Source organism: Heteronotia binoei, unplaced genomic scaffold, assembly GCF_032191835.1.
Source record: "Heteronotia binoei isolate CCM8104 ecotype False Entrance Well unplaced genomic scaffold, APGP_CSIRO_Hbin_v1 ptg000098l, whole genome shotgun sequence".
NCBI classification, from domain to species: domain Eukaryota; kingdom Metazoa; phylum Chordata; class Lepidosauria; order Squamata; family Gekkonidae; genus Heteronotia; species Heteronotia binoei.
The window spans coordinates 217,389-233,642 of NW_026799993.1; the positions used below are offsets into that span (position 1 = coordinate 217,389).

The 16,254-nt window shown below is 43.6% G+C and overlaps 1 protein-coding gene across 1 annotated transcript in view; it reads left to right on the top strand.

Annotated features, from left to right (window-relative positions):
• LOC132590515 (bestrophin-1-like) overlaps window positions 1-16,254 on the top strand; it is a 36,041-nt gene that overhangs the window by 6,639 nt on the left and 13,148 nt on the right. The window contains exons 4-6 of the mRNA XM_060263424.1: window positions 140-234; window positions 1,422-1,655; window positions 13,405-13,559. Of these exons, the coding sequence (XP_060119407.1) occupies window positions 140-234; window positions 1,422-1,655; window positions 13,405-13,559 (484 nt within the window). The remainder of the gene's footprint in view (window positions 1-139; window positions 235-1,421; window positions 1,656-13,404; window positions 13,560-16,254) is intronic.

The window sequence follows — 16,254 nt, forward strand, 5'->3', positions numbered from 1 at the left end:
CATTTATTGAGCAAAAACATATCAACTGATTATGCAGAATAGTCTGTGCAGGCAGCCAAGAGTCCAAGTTCAATATTTTCAATCAATGAATAATCTTTCTTACAGTTTAGAAACTGGGAATATTTTCCTTTTATTCTAGGTTTATTCTGAGTGAAAGCCAAAGGCTGATGTTTGAGAAGCTGGCTCTATACTGCAATAGCTATGCTGAACTGATCCCTGTATCTTTTGTGCTAGGTAAGAATTGATAACAATATGAAGCTGTATGAGAACATACTTGTTCTTTTGCAATCTTCCATGAAGACTCCACTCCCTGTTCATCTAACATTTGAGCTGCAATTGATGAATGCATTGGCAGGGCTTTCTTAGTAGTGGCAACAAAATAATGGAATTCCCATACAAGGGTGGTTTGTCCCATCACTGCTGGTCTTCAGATGGCAGACTGGGAATGTTTTATTCTGGAAAACATTTACTATACTAGTCCTGCGTAGGCCTTTCCTATTTAGACATGCTGCCAATTTGGCTGTGATACTCAGGGCTTTTTTTTGAACAGGAATGCCGTTCCGGCTGACTTGGTGTCGGGGTGTGTGGTCTAATATGCAAATAAGTTCCTGCTGGGCTTTTTTCTACAAAAAGTGGGGCACTGGTGATGTCAGGGGGTGTGGCCTAATATGTAAATGAGTTTCTGCTGGGCTTTTTCTACCAAAAAAAAGCCCTGGTTATACTATATTCATTATTGTCTTGGTTTTATATGTGGTTTTCATACCTTTGTTGGCTACCCTGAATATCCTGCTTTTGAAAGACAAAGTATAAATATTTTTCACAAATAAAGAAATCAAAATACTAAAACACTAATCTAATGAAAACTCTGTCTCACATCAACATAAATGATGGTCACTTCATAAAGTATGTTCCAAGAGAACCATCTTACTAAAGCATCACATCTGAGGTATTTTCAAGGCTATATTAAGACATGTTAAAGTCCTACATTATGGCTAGTTTAAGATTTATTTATTCATTTATTTATTTATTGACTTTAAATTTGTATTCCGCCCACTCTACATACGGTCTTTGGGCGGCTCACAGTCATAATCAAAGAGGCCATATAACATTATCAAAAATTGTGTATTATCTGACATTGAATTTTAGTTTTAAACATTTGTATGTAGAGGTCCCTCTTAATTTTTTAAATTTTATTTTGTTCTCGCTGTAGCGTGTTTTAACTTGCTGGGTTTGGGATTGATTATTCTAATTTTTTAGAATGGATATTATATTAGCTGCCTTGAGTAGTTTCAAGGTGGAGAGGCAGCAGAAAAATATACTGAATAAAATGAATAAATTAAAAATTATATATGTATGTGCAGGTGACAGACAATTATATCCTTTTCTACCTCATTATGACTAATATGTGGTTTCCACTCTAGGCTTTTATGTCACCTTGGTGGTATCTCGCTGGTGGGGTCAATATGAGAGCATCCCTTGGCCTGACCGCATTATGAACCTGGTTTCAAGTAGTGTGGAAGGGAAGGATGAGTATGGGCGCCTCCTGCGGCGAACCTTGGTACGCTACATCAATCTGCTGAGTGTGCTGATCTTGCGCTCTGTCAGCACTGCTGTCTTCAAGAGATTTCCAAGCATAGACCATGTTGTGAGAGCAGGTATGAGCCACAACTCTGGCGAAGAGTAGGACGAAACATACTTGAAATAGACACACTCCTCCATGTCACCAATGAAGATATGTTATGATTTGGGAGATTCCCAAAGCTTATCGAGAGCCAAGATATGAGGGGGGGGGGGATCTATGAAGCCTAAGGCTCAGCTACCTGTGCTGGTGATAGTTGTGCTCCCTCTTGAAAGTAGGGTTGCCAAGTCCAATTCAAGAAATATCTGGGGACTTTGGGGGTGGAGCCAGGCACAATATGGGTGGAGCCAAGATCAAGGCTGTGACAAGCATAATTGAACTCCAAAGGGAGTTCTGGCCATCACATTTAAAGGGACAGCACACCTTTTCAATTCCTTCCTTCCTTAGGAAATAATGAAGGATAGGGGCACCTTCCTTTGGGGCTCATAGAATTGGACCCCCTAGTCCAATCTTTTTGAAACTTGGGGGGCATTTTGGGGAGAGGCACTAGATGCTATACTGAAAATTTGGTGCATCTACCCCCAAAAACAGCACCCCTAGAGCCCCAGATACCCGCGGATCAATTCTCCATGATTTTCTATGGGAATAAATCTCCATAGGGAATAATAGAATTCCCAGAAGACATTTCCTTCCCCTCCCCCCGCTTTCTGACGACCCTGAAGCGGGGGGAGAGCCTCCAAACCGGGGGGGTCCCCTGCCACCACCTGGGGATTGGCAACCCTACTTGAAAGCTATCAAACCAAGTGCAGGTCAGCAGTCTTGCTTGGTGACCAGACAACTGTTATGAACATTGGAAGCTGTCTAACAGCATTGTTTCACCTTTTTTTTCCCCTTGGAAAAGGTATATGTTACACCCCCAGACACTTGCGTGATGTGGCTCACCAAGTACAAAGAATATAGTAAAATAATTTTAAAATCTCAAAGATAATACCAGTTTTAAAACAAGCCATAAAATGGCAAAACATCAAATAAAACTCAGCAGCCTAAAATGGTATCTCTAAAACAGTCCTCAGGCAAGAAACAGACCATAAAAGTGGGTTTTAAAAAGAGGGAGGCCTTCAGTTAAAAGCCTGGTAGTTCAGTGTTTTCTCATCTGACTGGCAGCATTTTCCAGGGTTTTAGTCAGAGACAAATCTTGCCTAACACTTGCTATCCCTTGACTGGAAATAGCAAGGACTCATATACAAAGCATGTGGTGGTCCTATCTATGTAGTGTTTCGTAACACACACATCTTTGCAGGCAGGAAAATAAAATGGGATATTTAGTCAAGCCCTATGAGTAAGCTGCACTCAACTCAGTGGGTAACAAGGTTGCACATTTCTTTAGAGGAAGACACAAGGCTATTTTAAGATCTACCAATATTCGCCTCTGCAAAAACACCCATGTTGCAAAAGAAGCAGTTGCCAAAATAACTATCAGACTTGTCCAGAAGTTGCACTGAGTTGCACTGTTTCAGATAAAGCAGCATTCTTTATCTAGTAAGATGGAACCAGCCTGCTCTATCCTCTTTTAGGGAAACAACGACACTGAGGAGCTGATAATGGAAAAGCCAGACAGAGAGCAATGCTACTTCATTCTAGTTGCTTTTCAGATGCATGCTGCAGTGGCTGTGCTTGGCCCATTTCTGCCTGCCTATTAGGGTTGTCAGTCTTCAGATGGGACTTGGAGATCTAGAATTACAAATTATGTCTGGAGCCCAGACAACAGAGATTAGTTCCCCTGGAGAAAATGGGTGCTTTGGAGGGTGGACTCTAAGGTGTTATATATACCAATGAAGTCCCACCCCTCCCCACACCCTGCTTTCTCCAGGCTTCATCCCCTAATTCTCCAGGTACTCCCCCAATTGCAACCCGGAGCTGGCAATTTCCTGTTTAGCCCTCCCTATTGTTTAGTCCTCCCAATTGTTGAACATCCTATAGATGTGCAGCACAAGTATCTCCACATGGCACTGCTGCATCGTATGAGACAGAATGCAATATGTGAACACCAAGGGATCTTCCACCCTAGAGTGGGGAGTTACCTTGCTGATGTTAGATACAGGAATGGAAGATTGGAAGCACTTACTATTAAGTTTCCTTCTTGGTGGTTCCAGAGTGGCATGGTCCCTCACAAGTGGGTATAGGCTCCTCCTCCTCAGAACAGGGTGGGTTTCTTTAATCAGTCCAGTAGGGGGAGTAGCCTATCCCCTGGGAACATCCCAGTTGCAGCCAAGCTGAATTCCCCTCAAAGTTCCTAGATGAGAAAACTCAGAACAAAGCATGCACCATGCCAAACATAGTAACAGTATCAAAGGCTTTAATAAAAAAACTTACAACACCTTTCTATAATACCAGAATTGTAAAAACAGATCTCAGCATTTATTTGGTTAGTATAACTCCCACTAACCAAACCCTTCAATTAACTATCTGGAAGCCCTTAAACCTGGGTGGGTTGGACCATCCCACTCCAGAACCACCGAGAAGGAAGCTTCACGGTAAGTGCTTTCAATCTTCCGTTCCCCAGTGGTTCTAGGAGTGGGACGGTCCCTCACAAGTGAGACATACACAAGCTATATGCCCTAGGGAAGGAAAGGTTTCCCTTTTCAGAGTATATGCTGAAGCACTCTACGGCCAAAAGCCACCTCTGCTGAAGCCCATTTATCCACCTTGTAATGCCTTGTGAAAGAATTCACCAACCTCCAAGTTGCAGCTCTACAAATATTCTCCAAAGTCAGGAATGCTCTATATGTGGCTGAAGTCACCACTCCCCTTAAGGAATGAGCTGTAATTCCCCCCTCGGTGGATCCATACCCTGTGATTTGTAGGCTACCTGAATACACTCTCTCAACCATCTACTCAGCGAGGAGGTGGATACCGGCTTTCCCAGGGAAGACTGACTAAAGGACACAAATAACATATCAGTTTTTCTATGCACTTTAGTTCTCTCCAAATATAAACTAAGAGCCCTTTTTACATTCAAGCAATGCTACTCTTTTTCCTTCACATGCTGTGGATTGGGGCAAAATGATGGAAGAACAATTTCCTGGGACATGTGAAATACAGAATTGACCTTAGGGATAAATGTGGGGTCTGGCCTCAACACTACTTTATTAGCATGAAAAACACAAAGCTCCTTGTCGACCGACAGAGCTCTCAACTCAGAAACCCTGCGCGCTGAAGTGATTCCTACTAAGAACACTGTCTTGAGAGTTAATTCTTTTGCCCCACAGATTGCCATAGGTTCAAACAGTGGCTTACACAAGGCCCATAACACCACATTTAGTTTCCATGTGGGAAACCTGTGAACTTGTGGTGGATTTAATCATGCTGTACCTCTGAGGAATCATTTAATATGTGGATGGGCATTCAGAGACCTGCCTTTTCTAACCTTCCTAACTGCTGAAATGGCTGCTACTTTTCTCCTTAATATACTAGTAGCCAACCCTTTATCCAAGCCTTCTTTCAAGAACTGCAGTATGGTTTGAACCAGGACGGTTAAAGGATCTCCACCATTTTTCAGACACCAATCCTGAAAAACCTGCCAGGTGTTATATACTCTATAAGTAGAGCCTTTCCTTGAGGCCAAAAGAGTACCAACCACCTTAGAAGAATAACCCAGACTTTCTAACAGGTGACGTTCAACCTCCAGGCTGCTAACTGCAAATTGCCTGGTTGAGGATGAACCGTTGCCCCCTGCTTCAACATGTCCCTGGACACCAGCAGCCACCATAAAGTCTCTCTTGACAGTTTTAGCAAGTCCTATAACCACGCTCTTCTCGGCCAGAAGGGAGCAATCAGCACTAGCCTCGCCTTTTGCTCCAGAATCTTCTGAATGACATGTGCTATCGGTTGTACAGGAGGGAAGGCATAAATTAGACCCTCCGGCCAGTTGAGAGCGTTGACCCCTTCTGCTCAGTCTTGTCTGTTTCTGGAAAAGAATCTTGGCACCTGATGATTCTTTGCTGAGGCAAACAGGTCCACTTCCAGTTTGCCATACTTCTGTTACAGTTGCAGAAATACAGACCTGTCCAGCATCCACTCTGTTTGGTCCAAGGTTTGTCTGCTTAGCCAGTCTGCCACCACATTGTCCTTGCCTGCTACGTGGACTGCTTTCAGAGACAACAGGATCTTTTCTGCCCAAGTGAATAGAACATTGGCTTCCTGTTGTAGGGACCGAACTTTGGTTCCATCTTGCCAGTTCACATATGCCTTGGCTGTCTTTATACGAACTTGTCTGTCTTTATACGAACATGACAGCCCTCGAGGGTTGTCTGAAACTGTTGCAGTCCCAGCTGTATGGCCCAAAGCTCCAAAAAGTTGATGCTCCTGCCAGTCTCCTGCTGGGACCACAGACCCTGAGCCAGAAGCCCCTGGGAATGAGCTCCCCACCCCATCAGGCTGGCATTGGTAGTTACTACAGATCTTGGAGGGTCTCTCAAGGATACTCCCTGACCAAACTATGAGGGTGCCAACCACCACTGGAGTTCCTGATGTAGATCCAGCGGCAGGTTCACCCACTGGAGGGTTTTGGTGGAGATGACTTGCTGGAAGGGGAGTAGGAAGTTCCGTGAAGGTCTTGTATGGAAGCGTGCCAATGGCAGGATGTCCTGATAAAAGACCAGAACCAGTACCAGTACCATCACCTGTACTCATTCCTGAGATAGGACTTCTTGCAGCAGGGACTGCAACTTCCACTGTCTTTCCTCTGACAGAAAAACCTTGTTCAGCTGAATGTCGATCTGAGCCCCTAAATGGACCAATCTCTGTGTTGGTAACAGGTTGCTTTCCCCTCGATTCACTACAAAACCGTGCTCTTGTAAAGTTCTGACTGTCAAATCAGTAATCTTCATGCTCCGATGCTGAGACGAGGTTTGCACCAGAATATCATCCAGATAAGGAAACAACGCCACTCCTTGCATCCACAGGTGCGCCATCAGCACCACCAGGATTTTCATGAAGACCTGAGGTGATGATTTTAGGCCGTACAGAAGGGCCTGGTATTGTTAGTGTTGTCCATTGTAGGAGAAACAAAGAAACTTCCTGTACACTTCTCGAATGGGAATGTAGAGATAAGCTTCAGAAAGGTTGATGGAGGTCAGGTAATGTTGGGCTTGTATCGCTAGCAGGATCGATTTTAGCGTCTCCATTCGGAATTTCCTGGTTCTGACAAAACGGTTGAGTCATTTTAAACCCAAGATTGCCCTAACATCCTCGTTCTTTTTTGGAACCGTGAATAGAATAGAACAAACCTCCCTTCCTCTCTCGGAGGCTTGGACCAGTTCTATGGCCCTTATGTCCATCAAGTGTTGGATTGCCATTGTCATTATCTGATGGGATTCCGTTTCTTGGGTACTTGCTGGAATCTCAAGGAGGGTATAGATTCCAGTTCCAAGGCATAGCCATGAGTAACCATCTCCAGCACCCACTTGTCGGACACCGACTGGTTCCATTGGTTTGCGAAGAAGCGCAGGCAACCCCAATCCCCTGCGTTTCTAGCCTAGTCTCATAGTCATTGAGACCCTCCTTTTTTTGTATTACTCTTGGTGCCTTGCTCAGACTTCCTGGCATAAGCTGGAATCCCTATTCCTGGGCTGCCATTTACCCTTGAAGGGCTTAGAATTGGAGGATCTAGCCAGTTTTTTAGAGTCCCGAAAGGACTGGTAGCGTCGTCTCTGTTTGGTGTCTCTTTGCTTTGAGGGAAGTACCTTCTTTTTGTCTCTAGTCTGTCTCCAAAGAGCTTCATGCCTGTGAAGGGAACTGCTGTAACCTTGGCCTGTGCCGCCGCATCCATGTCCCAACTTCTGAGCCAGATGTTGCAACAGGCTGCAACACTGCAGGCCATGGCCTAGGCTGATAGCTGCATCACATCAATTGCCGCATCTGCTATGACTTGCTGGTAGGGGAACACCAGTTTCAGCCACTCCCAGCTTGGCAGCATTTTTCCTGACCCTGTAGGTAGGTCTGGGTCCACTTGTTCTTTGGGAGTAGAGTTAAAATATAGTGCTCTTAGAACTTTAGGTAACAGCTTGTGTAATAATCTAGGTTAGACAACCTAGACTGTATCATGGGTATCACCACCTCCTCCTCCAATAATTCCCCCCCCCTCTTTATCAGACAGGGAATTAGAAGCCTCAGAGTCCTCATCCACATGAGAACTAGCAATGGGGGAATCCACTCCTAGGGCCAGCCTCCCTTGCTTAGGCCTGGTTGAAGAAGCTGTGGGGCTGTATGAAACCCTTCTCTTAAGTTGTGCCCTGCTATGCCTGTCTTGGGTAGAGGACTGCATCCCAGTTTCTGTAGGGTGTCCCATCTCTTTGAGGGGCTCCCCTTTCAGCCGCTGTAACAGGTTAGCCTTGGCATTCTCCTCTGAGAGGTCTGTTTTTGTCTCCTCTGAAGAAGACTGGAGTATTTGGGAAGCTGTGAGGGAAGCCCTTTTACTGCTACATGGGGAGTTCATCATGACTTTTCCCAGCTCATCCACCATTTTGGTTAGCTAATCGCTGAAAATGAAAGTAAAAGAGGGGAAGAATATATATCAGGAGCCAGTTACCAAAATGGCTCCCATTACTCCCTGGCAGTGCCCAGAAACCTTCCCTGGCTTCCTTCCTGGGCATTCTCTACTCCCTGTGTTCTGGGCCTTGATTCTGCATTAGGTGGTCTGGACACCCCCATGCCAGCCCACCCTTATCATCTCTTAGGTTTTCTGGGGCCCCAAAGCCTCGGCCAAGGCCTCACAGCGCTTATTGTCAGCCCCTCTGTCTGTTGCAGACACTCAAGTGCCTCAGTCTGTTGCAGACACTCAAGAGTGCCGAAGTAGACTGCCCTTGACTCCACCACTTCCCGCTCTCCTCTTAGGGAGTGGGGGGGAGGTCCTGCACCGAGCAGGGCCCTCTGTGGTAATCCGCTGCTCTGCCGCGTTTGTTGGGATGATTCCAACGCTGGTGGCTCTCCATTCACCGCCGACCATGGTGAACATGTTGACTTTGTTTCGGCGGTTATCTTCCTCACTGCCTCTTCCTCTCCCTCCAATGACCTGGATCATTGCGCTCCCTGAGCACCAAATACGTCCTGCTCCTTCAACAGGGTCAGCGAACCTGGGATGTTCCCAGGGGATAGGCCACTCCCCCTGCTGGATCGATTAAAGAAACCAATGCTGTTCCAAGGAGGAGGAGCCTATACCCACTTGTGAAGGACTGTCCCACTCCTGGAACCACTGGAGAATGTGAATCCACAGTTCCACCTTCTGTGATATGCTGATCGCTGGGGTCAGTAATGCCCAAACTAGTTCACCAAAGCAGTGTTTATGTCCCTACAGACACCTCCTGGCTTACAGGAGAGAAACAGGTAGCCAAGACAGACTTGTTCCTACCCATATTTCCAATCCCACTTCTGAAATCCTTGAACCTCCTAATTAAATTCTGGGCTATTCTCAATAAGCCAATTGCACTACATAAAAAGTTACTTACTGAATGGCTTTAACAAGCATATCTCTCCCAAAGTGTGTGCGCATTCCATACTACTAAAAATCCTCCTCAGTGCTTATAAAGATACAATCATGTGCCCTGACAACAAGTGAGATAGGCATGAAATACCTCATTCCAATGCCCTTTCTGATAGAGTGGATCTAGTGGCCATTTTGGATTCTGTTTTTGGCATCTTCCCCCCCTCCCACCCCAAGTTTGTCAAACTGGTTTTGAAAACACCAGAATCCCCCCATGATGTGTGGCCCTGTGGTAAAAAGCAGCAGCTGAAAAATTGGATTGGACAATAATCTTTGCCACACAACAACCAACCACAGGCACTAACAATTCTGTAGTCAAATTCAATTCCATTATAAAGACAGAAATCTAAAATTAATTGAAGTTTTAAAGGCAGGTTAAAATAATTTGAGAGATGGTTTGCTTCCAAGGGCATGCACATGTATTTTTGTTGTAATCACAAAACCTTACCACAAACAGCCCCTCCCCCCAAAAAACCAGTGAGTTCACATATGACCTTCATTCTCTGGAGTAAACAAAAAATGCGGTCCAGGTTTAGACTATCATAGCGCAAACAACATTGCATGACACCTAAAAAGTGACATATGCTTTTGTACCTTGGAGACCACTCTATAAGACGCATGAAGTTCCAAAACACCAACAATTTGATTGGTGTATTGTGGATGCACAAGGGCTGGACATGGCCTATTCATCATTCATGTTCCTATTTTTTTCCTCAGATGAATAAACCACATCATCAACTAGGATTTGGGGGTTGAACTAACTCCATATGCCTTATCCATGCCTGTAAAGCCTTTTCAATATAAACAAAGTATGGTGGTTCACAAAGTAATTAGGTTTCCATGGAGATCTCTATAATTATATGTGGTACACCTCTTGGAAATAGTTAGTCATCCTACACCAAAGAGATGGGCACTTATTAATACTATTTTGCTTCATTTGAGTAATTATATTGGAAGTAACTCATTTATTAAAGATCTCTTGAAACTGTCCCACTAAGCAAACTAACCAAGAAATTAAGTCCTTTTAAACTCAGATGAACTTACTTCTGAGTAAACATTTATAACGGCTGCAATGGTCTGCCTCTGTAAAATCCTGACCCTGATTACTGCCTGAGCCAACATACTTTTGAAAGACAATGAAACTGTTCCATCTTATTTCAACATTAATTGAAGTCTGGATTAAGACTGAGCTGGTTCGGTTCAAAGATTTGTGACACCAAAGATTTATAATACTTACATGTTTGCAATAAGCTTAAATACAAAAATGTCGGCACAAAGATTTAAGTTCAGGGCACCCAGACTCCAGTAATACGTGGTCACTTGTCCCTCTAGCCCAGTTCTGATAACTGCTGCAGGGGTCATTTAGTAGAAAAAGATGTGCTGGAGCTCATTAGCATAACTCATTTGCATATGCCACACACACCCTGATACCACTGTAAGGTGTACTAAATTCTATCAATTCAGCTTCTTGAATTACAATTGTCATAATAAAACCTCACTCCCATCATACTTTTTAAATTACTTTCTCCTATATAGCCAGAAGGGGCATGATGAAGATTTCCATCTGTCTGCTTGATATGTTTTGGTTATTTTCCCATTTTTTTGTGGGGGAAAATATTAGAAAGTTTGTCAAATCTTAAAGTTCAGCAAAATTCTCACAGTTATTGAAATTTAATGTAGACCATTTTTTCACATCACTCATGTCATTTTTCAAACAGCATTCCACCCAAACACAAAGCTGCTATTTGTTCCTACAGAGGGACACGTACAGGCATCCGTCTCTTTTGACCCTCAGATTCCATTGATGGATTCTAGGGTTTGGCCTTGGAACTTTCTGCACACCAAGCATATGCTTTATCACTGAACCTCATTAATAAAGGGGTGGTAACAGTTCTCCACAGATATGTTACTGTTTGGGGCACTGTTCTGATTGGAAATCTAGCAACTTTTGAAATAATTAGGCTTGCCATTCTCCAGGTGGGGCCTGTAGATCTGCTATAATTATAACTATTTCCAGACTAAAGAGATCGGTTTCCCTTAAGACAGTGGCTGCCTTGGAAGGTGGACTCTATGGTATTATACCCCACAAAGGTATCCCCCCGCCACTTTCCCCAGGTTCCTCCCCAAAATCGCCAGGAATTTCCCAACACAGAGTTTGCAATCCTACAATAGACTGCAATCTTATTCTCTTATAAAAGTTACCACAGTCAAATATAAGTAACATTTCCTCTTTAAAAAAAAAAAAAGCCAGAATATTTTAGGTTCAGTCAATGCATAGCAATGAAGTTTAAGAGTTTGAGATTGAGCCAAATTATATTCATGATATTTCAAACACAACCTTCTCTCACATGCAATGACGCATGAGCCATCAGAAAAACTCTTTGACATGTTGAGTGTTAATATGAGTTTTTCCCTCAGGGTGGATTTGCCATGGACTTTAAATTCTGTAGAATTTCCGAAGTATATCCCACATTTCAAGCAAATACATGGATATGATATGAATATTTTCTTGCGGCCTAAGTAGGGTTGCCAAGTCCAATTCAAGAAATATCTGGGGGTGGAGCCAGGAGACATTGGGGGTGGAGCCAGAGCAAGATTGTTGACAAGCATAATTGAACTCCAAAGGGAGTTCTGGCCATCAGATTTAAAGGGACTGCACTCCTTTTAAACGGGGAGGGACGGTGGCTCAGTGGTAGAGCATCTGCTTGGGAAGCAGAAGGTCCCAGCCCAGGTTCAATCCCCGGCATCTCCAAAAAAGGGTCCAGGCAAATAAGTGTAAAAAACCTCAGCTTGAGACCCTGGAGAGCCACTGCCCGTCTGAGAAGACAATACTGACTTTGATGGACCAAGGGTCTGATTCAGTATAAGGCAGCTTCATATGTTCATATGTTCAATGCCTTCCCTCCATTGGAAATAATAAAGGATAGGGGCACCTTCTTTGGGGGCTCATAGAATTTGACCCTGTGGTCCAATCTTTTTGAAACTTGGAGGGTGTTTTGAGGAGAGGCACTGAGTGCTAAGTTGAAAATTTTGTGACTCTACCTTGAAAAACAGCACCCCCCAGAGCCCCAGATACCTGTGAATCAATTCTCCATTATAATGTATGGAAATCAGTCTCCGTTGGGAATAATGGAGTGCCCAGCAGACATTCCCCCCCACACTTTCTGATGACCCTGAAGTGGGGGGAGGGCCTCCAAACTGGGAGATCCCCTGCCCCCAACTGGGAATTGGAAACCCTAGGCCTTAAGATTACTTGACTGATAGAAAAGTTTCCCACATTCATAATACTTATAAGGTTTCTTTTCAGTGTGAATTCTCTCATGTATGAATGTGTGAATTCTCTCATGTTGGAGCAATTTGCAAAACCTTTTTGACACTGAACATCAAAAGGATTTTTCTCCAGTATGGTTTATTTCATGGATCTTACATTTTGTAGAAGTATGGAAGCTTTCCCCACACAGTTTCACTCCAGTGTGATTTGTGTGTGTGTGTGGGATTTAAGTTTAAGGGAACCTAGAGTTGGCAAGCTATTCCTCATCCCTGCCACAGCCAGCAAAATCAGGAACCATGATGGAAAAAATAGTAAAAATTATGTGTCTGCATAATTTATGTGAGCAATAGAATTTTAAGAACAAAAAAATGCAGAGAAAACACACTTGTTTATTTCTAGGTAATATACAAACCTCCTACAGAGGCAGCAGTGCTCTTTGATTGTGCTAGGGCCTCCTCTCCAACACTAAGTCCAGATGAACATATGAAGCTGCCTTATACTGAATCAGACCCTTGGTCCATCAAAGTCAGTATTGTCTTCTCAGACTGGCAGCGGCTCTCCAGGGTCTCAAGCTGAGGTTTTTCACTCTTATTTGCCTGGACCCTTTTTTGGAGATGCCAGGGATTGAACCTGGGACCTTCTGCTTCCCAAGCAGATGCTCTACCACTGAGCCACCGTCCCTCCCCGAAAATGTATGTTTCATTACAAGAAAATGTATCAAGTTAAGTGCATTTTATCCCATTCTTTTCTCAGGAACATTTTCATCATCGGGTCCCTAGAGGTCCCTAGATGTCCTCCCTGCTGCCCCCATTTTGTTTCCAAGAGTAAAATTCTCTGCTTGCTATGGCTAGGATCCCTGGGTTTACAAACCCAGGAATTTCAGGCACAGAATTAAAGTGCTATAATTTTCAGGTTCCAAAAATTGTTCTTGAAACTAATATATTTACCTTTTTTCTGCCAAAAAAATCAATTGGGAGGACAGACTTACCTTTCTTTTCTCCACCCTATGTGTAGGGTTGATGACTCCAGAAGAGCACAAGAAATATGACAGCCTGAACTCACCTCATAACAAATTCTGGATCCCCTGTGTCTGGTTCTCAAATCTGGCAGTGAAGGCTCGCAATGATGGGCGGATCTGTGACAGCGTGCTGCTCCAAGGCATCTTGAATGTAAGTAATGAATATGCTACACCTTTTAATGTTGATATGTGGTTTTAATTTTAATATGTTGTTTTACTGTTGTAAGCCGCCCTGAGCCCACTTGCAGGATAGGGTGAGATATAAATCGAAAAATTAAATTAAATTAAAATCCAAGAACTGGATCTGGTGGTAATTTAGAATGAAGCAGACTGCTGAAAAGACAAAGTGATTGATGATTTCCTACTTCTAAGGGTAGAACAGATTTTGAGTCCAGTGACCAACAAAAGTTGTATGTTAATTTGCTGTTCACCTACGTAGAAGCATCTGCCTGCATTTGTGAAACATTAGCTTCCATTTCCATGTATCTGAAGAAGTGTGTGCGCACATGAAAACTCATACCTTGAATAAACTTTTGTTGGTCTTAAAGGTTCCACTGGACTCAAAATACATTTTACTGCTTCAGACAACATGACAGCCCACCTGGATCTAGCTCTAAAGGTGGTGTTAAAGGTGTTACACTGGCTTCCACTTGAGTACTGAGTCAGATTCAAGGTATTGGTTCCAGACTTTAAGACCCTGAGCGGTCTGGGACCAACATATCTGCAGGACTGTCTCCTCCATTATGTCCCTGGTAGAGCATTACACAACACTGGTAATAGCGTTGTGGTGATCCCGGGCCCTAAAGAGGTCCACTTGTCCTCAACAAGGACCAGGGCCTTCTCAGTCCTGGCTCCAACCTGATGAAACTCTTTTCCAGATGACATCCGGGCTTTGCAGGACTTTATGCAATTCCACAGGGCCTATTAAGCAGAGATGTTCCACCAGGCTTTTGACTGAGGACAGCAATGGCTGGCACCTTCCTTTATCCCCCATCCCCTCCCCGCCCCCGAGGTTTTTCCTCCCTCCCACCACCCCCATTGGTCTGACAGTCTGCAGGAACAGCACTCTTAGCAGGATGCCATCGGGATTTTTGAATCGTTTATTGTTTTAGTCTATATTGTGGGGCAGCTTTCATCTATGTATTATTCCATTTGATGCGCATCACCCAGAGCCTGGACTGGGCTGGGACTGGGCAAGTCAACAAGTCTGATAAATGACAGCAACAACAACAGCAGCAGCAGCACTGTCCTATGATCCCAGTTGTACCAGTGGCTGCTAAGACCAGTGTAATATCAATATATTGTTATTGATATCCTGTGTGTTAGCTGGAGCTGGCAGTGTGTAACTTGAGCGTGTCCTTTAAAATGAGGGCCATATGAGTTAAGAAACGAAAAGCTATTATTTCTTGATAAAGAAATCCATACTGTTACAGGAATGAGGAGACAAGTGTTCTAGCTATGCTCCTAGATCAAGATATGTAGCTGTGTTTTTAGTGTGTCTGTGGAAAAGAGTCACTCGCACCTGCTCTGAAGAAGTAAACAGTGACTCATGAAAGTTCATACCCTACCGCAAATGTTGTTAGTCTTTAAGGTGTTACTAGCTATGCTCCTGTTGCCCTCTTGTAGGTAAGAGGGAGAGGGCAGCCAGAAGGAAACAAGTGCCTAAGATCAGCTGTTTGGCAATAAAGGGATAACAGCATAACAAACTTCTAGTTCTACTCCTCCCCACCATGAAGAGCTGTCTTTTTAAACGAAGTTCAAAATAACTGGTTTAAACCAGTTCTAAAACAAAAGCTTCAGTTGTTCCGTTTACAGTGTAAAAGACTCCTGTAAGCTGAAATATAAATTCATTCTCTGAGTACTCTTTATGATCATAAGCATGACATCTCCAACAGTATGGGTATGCTTACAAAGAGACATTGCATCATCCTTCACTTCCAACACTAAGCCATTCCAGCAGCTCTGCTGAAAGAAAAATAACACATCAAACAGGGAATGTAATGATGCCTACAGTACCAATCACAGTGCATGGCATATTGATGCCAGCCCCCTATTAGACATGTCTGGAAGGAACCAATGCACGCTCAGCAAAATGCAGTGCCTTTATGACTTCACTGTCTCCCACAATATGGACAAACAAAACCCAGAAGAAGCAAAAAACAAACAAACAAAAAACACCACTCCATCATTAGTAATGTGAATTGCTGTGGAGTGGGCAGCAGAATAACTAACACACTGTAGGCACATCCCTAAAGATGGAGGAATTGAATTACTTTATATCATACATGCAACCTGTAAACAACAACCCTATGAAGTGAAAACACACAAGGACACAGAGAAGGAAGGATGGGAATTCCCGACCCATTTTCCAGTAAACTCCACAACTCACTTGAGAAGGAATGTACACAAAGAGCAATAGTTTCCCCTGTTCTAAACTACCTGACAGGATTGTTGTGAGGACAAAATGGAGCGCTCTAAGCTCCTTGGAAGAAAGGCAGGTTAAAAATGTGATAGACAAATAGATAAACAACAACAATAATTCTGTCCTTGACTCAGAGCAGGCAGAATAAGAGGGGAAAGAGAAAGCAGGATGATGTGAATCCACGAGATGCTTGAGGAACCTCCCAGAAGGAAGGTGACCAGGAGACTGTCTGCCTTCTGGCCTCATCAGAGTGCAAAAAGTTGGGGGATTAGCTTTGTAACTATTCCACATTAGGGACTCTGGGCTCACTCAGATGGTAAGAATCCTGACAATATAGACAGAAATATCCCACTTTGGACATCTGTAGTCCCATTTGGAATATGGCAGGAGAATATTTGCAGAAAGGAATGTTTCAGGATGAAAA